This window comes from Tenrec ecaudatus, chromosome 12 (genome assembly GCF_050624435.1).
Source record: "Tenrec ecaudatus isolate mTenEca1 chromosome 12, mTenEca1.hap1, whole genome shotgun sequence".
NCBI lineage: Eukaryota > Metazoa > Chordata > Mammalia > Afrosoricida > Tenrecidae > Tenrec > Tenrec ecaudatus.
Window position 1 is genome coordinate 31,417,750 of NC_134541.1, and position 9,155 is coordinate 31,426,904.

General features: G+C 58.8%; 1 protein-coding gene across 1 annotated transcript; it reads right to left on the minus strand.

Moving 5' to 3' along the window:
• Positions 1-637: 637 nt before the first annotated feature.
• TCF15 (transcription factor 15) lies at positions 638-5,858 on the minus strand. Its single transcript, XM_075528347.1, has 2 exons — positions 5,337-5,858; positions 638-712 (listed from the first exon to the last, which is right to left on the minus strand). The coding sequence occupies exons 1-2, from the start codon at positions 5,856-5,858 to the stop codon at positions 638-640; spliced, it is 597 nt and encodes a 198-aa protein (XP_075384462.1).
• Between the last annotated feature and the right edge of the window lie 3,297 nt (positions 5,859-9,155).

Genomic DNA, 9,155 nt, shown 5'->3' on the forward strand with positions numbered 1-9,155 from the left:
GTCAGGGTGGCTGCCGCTGCGGGCAAGCTGGCGGCTGGAGGACAGGGAGTGCTCACACTTGACGCCCTTGGACCTTTGGCATTTGACCCATGTGACTGGACGTTGTCCTTGTTCAAAAACAACTAAACTTAAGCTGGGCCCCCCTCCCCCTACCATCCTCGCGGGCACAGTATGGCAGCTTTGACTGTTTCTAGGTCCAGGGTCCCCTATGACCCACCAGGTCCCCAGGCCCCTCCCTTCCTCAGTTGGGAATGTCTTTTATTTAAAAATATCTTTTTATTTTAAACCCACCACTTCTCTCTCTTTCTCTCTCACACATGCACACACACCCCCACACAGCCATGTACACACAGCCTCCTTCAACAGTCTCTGTTTCCCCCAAAGCTCTGCCTTGTCTCTGATCAGCTGGAGCCTGGCGCCGCTGGGCAGCTCCTCACAGCTCTGCAGGCTGGGATCAGGCTGTCCCAGGGGCCCTGCCCAGAGAGGCAAGAGCCCAGGCCATTGTCCCCTGGTTCCTACGTAAGAGCAGGGTGGGCTCGGCTCCTGGGGTCTTCTCCCCTATCCAGCCAGTGCCGGCTTCCGGCCTCCGCCTTCAGGGTTTTGCTTGGATGGATTCAAATGCTGCCAGGACTGGTGCTCATCTCCGGGGTACTCGAAGGGGAGCCACGCCCCTCCCCTTCAAGCAGCTGCTGCCCATCTCACGACGGCCACTCTGTGCAGGGAGGAAGGGAGAGAGAAAGGTGTTGAGAGGGGCCATTAGGTCCCAGGGAACGCTGGTCCCAGGGAACACTGGCAAGAGGGCACAAATAAACCACGGCCCGGGCACAGAGCAATGTTTCTGCAGCAGGGAGCAGAGGAAGGGCTTTCTGGCCTGATAGGGAAGGGCCGCTGAGATAACATCGACCAAGGCCGGACAACAGCAAGGTGCAGAACTGCCTGATGGCCCTGTGTCCCAAGACTCTCTGAGAAGGGTACACAGGAAACTGCTAACGGGTTTCCTCAGGGGAGGGGCATTCAGTGACCGAGAGGCAGGGTGGCAGGTCACAGTGGTGGGGGCAGGGAGAAGGATGACTTTCTTCTATGTACTTTTATGCCTTTTCCATTTCTCCCCCCATGTGATTTATTGCCTCTTAAAATCATTACAAAATTCAATATATTTGCAAGCATCATCTTTTATGTCAAAGAGCAGGAGTCTCCTCGGCCAGACCATCCTCCCAGGAGGACTGATTCTTCAAAACCAGACTGTCATCTCTGGCTTCCTTGACTTCACCCAAGAGCCCTGGTGTTGGCATAGTGGTCACCAGCTGGGCTGTGATCTGTGAGGTTGAGAGTTTGCAGCCACCAGCTGCTCCTTGGGAGAAAGATGAGGCTTTCTATTCCCATACACAGCTGCAGTCTTGGAAACCCACAGGGGGCATTCTACCCTGTCCTATAGGGCTACCAGTGAGTTTTGTCCCCTGTCCCCTTCACCCAGGGTATTTCTTCTGACAGGACCCCTCTCTCTGTTTGTGTCTTCCACAAACGGTGTCTCTTACTTCTGTGGTCCCCTTAACACTGACCACTGTTTGGGGGGCATTCCATGGGGACAAAATCAGAAAGGGAAGCCAGGTCTGGCATCTTTCCTTCTCAGGCTGGAAGCTTACAAGGTGGCAGACCAAAAAAAGTTCTCTTACTCTGAGCCCTAGCCCCAGCCCAGGCCCTGGCAGGTTTGGATGCTGAGCTAAGGACAACAGCCCCCGAAGCCACCAGCCCCTTACTTGCAGGGGAGCTGTCCCCACCAACCAGATCATATTCCCAGGGATGCCACGTGAGATTTTTCCTGTCAACCAGAGAGGTCACACACACAAGCGCATCCCGAGCAGCTGAGCCCAGGGGCCTGCAGGCGACCTGCTAGTTGGTCAAAGAGCTGGCTGGGAAACTTGGGTCAGATGGGCTCAACCCACTATTTTACCTAGTCCTCTCCCGGGAGCCTGGTAGGAAACGAAGGGACAAGCCTGCTCTCAGCCCAATGAGATAGACCGCTGACCATCTGGGAGCTCTGCCCCCTGCCCTTTGACGCCCGCCCCCTTCACTCTGGGGCCCAGGTTGGGGCAGATACATCCAGATGTGGGCCCAGCCTCCCCGGAGGCTCTCCCGCTGGGGACAGCATGTTCATTCACAGGCTGGGCTATTTTGAGAGCTGAGGCTACTGGTCCCAGCAGAGCCTGGGGCTTGGGCTTCTCAGACAAGCTCTGACTGAAGGGGCTGAGCGAGGCGGATGAAGGATGGAGGGTGATGGAGGGGCAGTGCTGAGGTGGGGGTTAGAACACTGGCTTCCCACCCTTCACTCTGAGTCCTCATGGCCAGGGAGACGCCACCTCCACTCCAAGTCTGCAGATCGCCTGGAGGCCCAGCTTCCAGGAGGACACTGGGTCCATGTAACTCCCCAGACCTCACTTGCTTCAGTTACGAACCGGGCACAAAATGACTTTCCCTGTTGCCCCAAGGCGCTGGCCAGATGTGGATGCCGTTGTCAAAGTGAGACCAATATCAAGAGGGCTCCATAAAGGTCCTAACCAGGCCCCTGTGCTCCTTGGTCCCTTAAGTACTCAGCGCCCTGTGTTTCTGGGAAGCCCGGTGGTTGGGCTCTGGTGTTGGATCCACACAGCTCTGCCCACAACCAGGAGTTCACCTCACTGGCCCTCCACTCCCGATCTGTACAGTGGAGGCAGCGTGAGGATCATAAGACAATGCTACTGACACCCTTAGCACAGTGCCAGCCCACAGTGAGTGCTCCAGGTTCTCAGGCACTAGCACCAACAGTGTCTGGTGACAGTGGCTCCTCACCCTCCCATCCTTCTATGCTACCTCCACACCCATAGCTGGTCCACCCAGCAGGGAGGGAGAGCCTCACAAGAGGGTCTGGTTCAGCCTCCACCTCCAGGAGATACACAGGAAATCAGGGCAGAGACAAGAACTCCTTTTCCTAGGTTTACCACAAGTGGCCATAACGAATCCCTACTGAAACAGGAAGATGCTACAGGGAACAGTTTCTAGGGGGACCCCCAACTCCACACCAGCCAAAGTGGGAAGGAGGCAGTGAGGGGATAAATAGATAGCTCAGAGCCCACTCAGGATTCCCCAAGACAACCAGTCTTTTTCTAGTTGAGTTTTCAAGGGGCCGGTGCTAGCCAGGAGTGTCCCTCGCGGAGCGCTGACCCCCAGGGCAGACTATGAGGTTGCGCGCCTGGGTTTTGAGGCCAAATTTGGATGGGTTCTTAGTCTCACAGACTTATCCCAGGGGGCAACCAGGAGCAGACAAGATCCTGTGAGCTGAGGCGTGCAGAGAAGCCCCCCAGTCTACTTCTCAGGGGTATGGGCACGGGGCAGACATGTCCTCTCCTCTAGGCCCTCCCACAGCCACCTTTCCCACTCCCTACAAGGCAGGCGGACCTGTGTTCGAATCCTGCCTCCGTCCTTGGATGTGTGCCTGTGGACCGATGACGCTCAGCAGATGGAGAGGACCACAGAAACTCTTTCCCCAATGTTGAGAACATGAACAATAACCATGCATGGGGACCAGAGCTCAGAGGGATTACGGTGGCTGTCCTCACTGGCCTCCCGCCCCCACTATGCTCCTGCCACCTTCAGCAGTTTTCCTTTTTAGGTCACATTTTCTGACTTGGGGCTTCGTGGCTCTGCTTCTAGAACCTCGCCTTGCCCTCTGGTCTACCTCCAGTCCTAAGCATGCTGGGAGCATGTAGCCCAGAGGCCCTGCCAGCTTTCACCTCCAGTCAGGGGCTTTATCTGGCCTGCAGTCCCTTGGGCTCCCTCCTCGATGGTCACACCACAGAACCCTGATGTAGTCCCGTGAGCTGGAGACAGTGGTGGGTAGGGACCAAGGCTTTCCCTGGGTGTGCGCTCAGTCACCTGAGCGAAGTGGTGGGAGGTGGCTCAGGGATAACAAGACCCTGCTGGCCCTGCACTGCTGGCCCTGCATGCCCGAGTGGGGACTGACAGGAGTCACAGCTGGAAGCAGCAGTGCCCTAGAGTGGGTGCAAGCCAGAGCCTAAGGAGGCTGGTTTATGGAAATGGAGGCCGCCATGGGGGTGACAGGCCAGGATGGGGAGTCAGTTAGGACACAGAGGCCACCTCAGGACACAGACACTCAGAGAGGGGACCTCAGGCAGCCTTGAGAACCACAGACTTGGGGTGGGGAGTGTAGGGGAGCCTCTCTCCAACAGCACTCCCCATGCTCCATCACTTTCGGTCTCCGTTTCCCTAGCTTAAAAGGCAGCTGCTGCCATCCCAAGCGGTCACACAGATAGGCGTCATCAGGGCAGGTAGAGACCATGTCAGACACACAGGCTGAGGCTTGCAGGCTCCCTGGACCCAGTAAGGGGGCAACAGCTTTCAACTGACCTTGGGGTCAGCGCATGATGCTGCCCAGCTCCAGTCATCCCGAGGGTGTCCAGCTGACCCCCTTAGCCACAGCTCAACTCTAGCTATGCCCAGCACCCTGGGAGAAACACAGGCTTTCTACTCCCATAGAGGGTGACAGTCTCAGAAACCCTCAGGGACAGTTCTACCCTGTCCTGTAGGGTCACTATGAGTTAGAGTGGACTAGATGGCAGTGAGCTTTTTTTTCTCCCCTTTTCTTTCTTCCCAGGCCCCTACCAGTGGCCCCGGACCCTCTTGGGGCTGCATACCCTCAGGGGACCCCCTTCCTGCTCAGCAGCTGGTGAGCTCAAACTCCTGTTCAGAGCAGGAAGGGACCCTAACCTTTCTGCTTGGTCGCCTACCCTTGGGTTAGGGCTCAGGACAGAGAACGCAGCCAAGCCCGTGCCTGCACCGGGCTTCCCAGCTGAGTACAATGGAGGTGGGTGAGGGGGTTGGGGGGAGGATTACGGCAGAAGGACTAAGTGTCTCTTAAGTTTCTTGGGGAAGTAAATGAAAGGGCAAGGGAGGCGCCAAGCACAGAGCCCGATAAAGGATGGCAGATTCTCGCTGAACAAGTGTGTGTTTGCGGGGTACCCGAAGCACACGTTCAGCTGAGCCACGTCGCTCAATGAACAGTCTCAATCCAATCTCAAGATCCGAGATCAGATGGGGGGAGGGGGTGAGGAGTGGGGACCAGCGTGCACTCAGCTCGCTGCAGCCAGACCAGACCTGTGACCTGACTCCCCTGCACTTCTCCTGTTCGGAGGGCGCTAAGATCGGGAGCCCCGGGTGCCGCACTTCCACGAAGCCCACTCAGCCTCCCCTCCACGTCTCTGGGGCATCAGCTCTTTTTGCCACCCGGCCCTGGGCCCCGGCCCCCCCTGCCCCCCCGCCCCCCCCCCCCCCCGCGTACTGACCCCTTTCCGCTGGTTGCTGAGGCAGAAGGTACAGATGGAACGCGGCTGGCGGCTGCCGTCGGCGGGGGCAGCGGCCGTGCCCTTGGTCCCGCCGGCGGCTCGGAAGCACGGCTGCCCGTCGTCGGCCGCGTCGCCCCACAGCAGCACGTTAGCCAGGTGCGCGATGTAGCTGGACGCCAGGCGCAGCGTCTCGATCTTGGACAGCTTGCGGTCCACCGGCTCGGTGGGGATGAGGGTGCGCAGCGCCGTGAAGGCCGTGTTCACGCTCTGCGTGCGGTCCCGCTCCCGCGCGTTGGCCGCCTGCCGCTGCCGCACCACCACCACGGGGCCCGCGCCGCCGCCGCCCGCCCGCCGCCCGCCCCCGGGGCCCGGCCCGCGCCGCGCCGCCTCCAGGCCCTCGCAGCAGCCGAAGGACTGGTCTGACCCGTCGCTCTCGCTGCGGTTCTCCTCGTCCTCGCTTAGCAGCCGCACGTCTGGGTAGAGCATGTGCGCGCCGACGGGGCGCAGCAGCGCGAACGCCATGGGCGCCCGCTGGGTCCCTTTTGCGCCGCGGCCCTGCGTTCCCCGCGCCCCGCAGTGCGCTCCGGAGCGCTCCCACCGCCCCGCGGGCCGCCGCCTTATAGCCGCGGGAGGGGCCAAGCGGGAAGCCGCCCCGCTTGGGGGCGGGGGGCGCCACCAGGGCCAATGGGAAGGCGCCCGCCGCGTCTGGGCCAATGGGGACGCGCCCACCATCCCCGGCTTCCAGGTTGAAAGCGGCCCCGGGAGCTGGTGATCCACCCAAAGCCTCGGAGATCCTCTCTGGGCTCATCAAGATCAAATACCCGAGATCGGATGGGTTGGGGGGACCGGAGTGCGCCCAGCTTGCTGTGGATCAAGCTTCTGGTCTCCTAGTCCTTAAAGCCCTGCGGGGAGACGCCAGGCAGGGCCCTTTCCCTTCTAGGGAACCTCGGGTAGCCTGGTGACCCAGAAACGGGCAGCTCGGGTGTTCCCACCCTCCCATCCTACCGCGGAGGTCGTACAGTTGGCGGGTGCATGAAGAATTGGGGACCAGGAGGCGTGTGGGACTTTATAGAGGTCCTGCTCGCCAGCATGCTGACTCAGCAGCTCACGGACGGGGCCCAGGAACCTGCCTTTTGTAAAGGCGGGAGATGATGTGCAGGGAATACCTTGGAAAAAAGCGATTTTCTCTCCAAATAAGAATTACCCCGTGCGGTGAACTAGGCCTTGGGCTGCCAGCCGTGAGTTCGCGGTTCACACCGCCGGCTCTTTCCCGGAGAGAAGGTGGGCGCCAGCGACCTGTTCCCGGGAAGATTTAGTCTCGGAAACTCTGTAGAAGGTGGCTGTGGGTCGGAATGTCTCGAGGGCAGTGGGTTTACCTTCGGGTGGCCACGCTGTAGAAACAAAGCGAAGCAGAACACACACCGCACCATTCAGTCATCTTCTCACCAAAGGATCTGTTACATTCCTCCTGTGCGCCAAGCACGGTCCTGAGGATCCAGGCAGGAACAAAGCAAACTCCTGGCGCTGGCGGAGCTGACCTCTTGGTTGAGGTCCTACTGCGTGCTAGACACCGGGCTGGGTTTTTTTACTGCACCCCACTGAGGTCCTGGACGACTCCTTGCTTGATCGATGCAGTACGGTACTCTTACCACCTGAGCAGGGCTGAGGGCACAGCTTCCTGCTGTTCCTCTCCTGAAAAGCCTACACATTTATACATACACATATTCATACGCACACACGTTCACAGGTGTCCCTCAATGCTCAACTGTTCTTCCCTTCAGAGAAGGTGCCGACCCCTTGGGGGGTGGGGTGGTTGACCTACCCTTTCACAGGGGTCGCCCAATTCATAAGTGTAGCAAAATGACAGTGATGATGAAGCAATGAAAATAATGTTATGGTTGGGGGGGGGTGTCACCACAACACGAGGAACTGTATTAGAGGGTCACGGCATCAGGCATTAGGAAGGTTGAAAACCATTGCCTTAGATGGTTCAGCCTGACCCTGGTTCCCTCCTCCCACCCTCAGAGCCCCTGGGAAGAACTTCTGAGTGTGGCTAGCTGCTAGTGGGATCGCCGTCTCCAGTGCCCACTTCCTGGCCCTGTTCCGGAAGTTGACCAAGCCAGCATGCAGTTGTCCTTGAAAATAACGTTCTCATCAGCTCACATGCCTCTGGAGTAGAGTGGGCCCTGGAATTGGAGAAGAGCTGGTTCTAGGTTCTTTCCTCTCCCTCTCCCTTCCTGGGCCTCGGTTTTCTCTAAGATGCACCCAGCTGCTATGTGAGCTTCCCTGAGTTCCCTGACCCAGGCCAGAAGGGGCGGAGGCTGCGGGGCAGCAGGGTGGGAGGTGACCATGTCTGAGGCGGTTCCCTTGCCTGTTGGGAGGGCCGCCCTTTAAATCTTCAGGCTTTCCTGTCTGCAGAGAAAGCCTCTTCCTACACCTGGCTTCCTTTCCACTCCTACTCCCCCAACCCCCCCATGTAACCATTACCTGGGCCAGGCTGGGCTTCGGTGGGGAGGAGGGGGAGGCTGAGCAGCCCCCTCCCTGCAGGCCTTGCCTCACATGCAGCCCCAGGCCAGGCTGCTGCTTCCTGCACTGATGAATTATGACCAGGAGATTTCCTCCTCTGTCTGCGCCTCCTCACAGGGGCTCAGGGCTCCCTACACTTTCACTTTCTTCCACTTCTCGCCCCTCCCCTGCCCCCCCCCCCCAAGCCTCCTTGAAATTCCTCTGCTCTGGCCCCTTCCCCACCCCTGCTAAACCTTGAGATTCCAAGCAAGGCTTGAGCCGGGCAGGAGGTGGGGGCCAGGGCTTGCTCCATAAACTCTTTCATTCATTCCCTCGCTGGCAGCTTTGACCCAGGGGACTCTGGGAGTAAAATAAAACCATGAATGAGCTGCCTGCCTTCTGCAGCCCAGGGGAAGGCGGGTTGTAAACAAAGACTTCCAGGACAATGTGGTCGCAGCCACTCAGGGTCTGGCATCAGACAGACCCGATTCCGGCCCAGGATTTGCTGCCTCTGGGGGTCTCCGTTTCCTCTCATGAAAACTGGGGATAATAATAGTTCCCTGGGCTGGCGAATGGAGCCCTGGAGGCGTAGTGCTTACACATTGGGCTGTGATACGAAAGGTCCACAGTTCGATACCACCAGCTGCTCCTCGGCAGAAAGACAGGGCTTTCTATCCCCGCAGAGAGTGGCAGTCTCAGAAACCCACAGGGGCAGTTCTACCCTGCCCTACAGGGCTGCTATGAGTTGGCATCGACTCGACGGCAGTGCGTTTAAGCTCTGTGGGTTTATGCCATTAAAACCAGGGCATGGCGAATGGGAGGTCTTGGTGTTGTTACGGGAGTCAGGGGCTGGCCCTGGGCGCAGGCAGCACTCTCTGTGTTGGTCCTGGTGCAGTGACAGGGAGGGGCTCCTGTCACTTTCCGAGCCACAAAAGGGCCTCATTCCTTGTCTCTCACTTGGCTCCAGTCACAGTGGCCTCCACTGTTCCTTGAGCAAACCTCTGCTGTCACCTTCTGTCCTCAGATATCCCCATGGCTTCTCTCACTTCCTGTAGAACTCTGGTCACCTCTGACCCCTCAGCCTCCGACAGCACCTACCCCTCTGACCCATCGGCACCCTAGGAGCTCCCCCGTGGGCGCAGAGCAGAGTGGCCCTGAGGGCAAGGTCGTTGGTGCTGTGTTGGCCAGGTCTTTCTGCTGACCACTGCCAGCCTTTTGACGAGTGCTCAAGGGCTCCGCTGTGTGTACTTACTACTCGGCCACCTTTCTGCGCCCCTTCTCAACATTCTCACGTTCATTGAGTCCATTCCAACT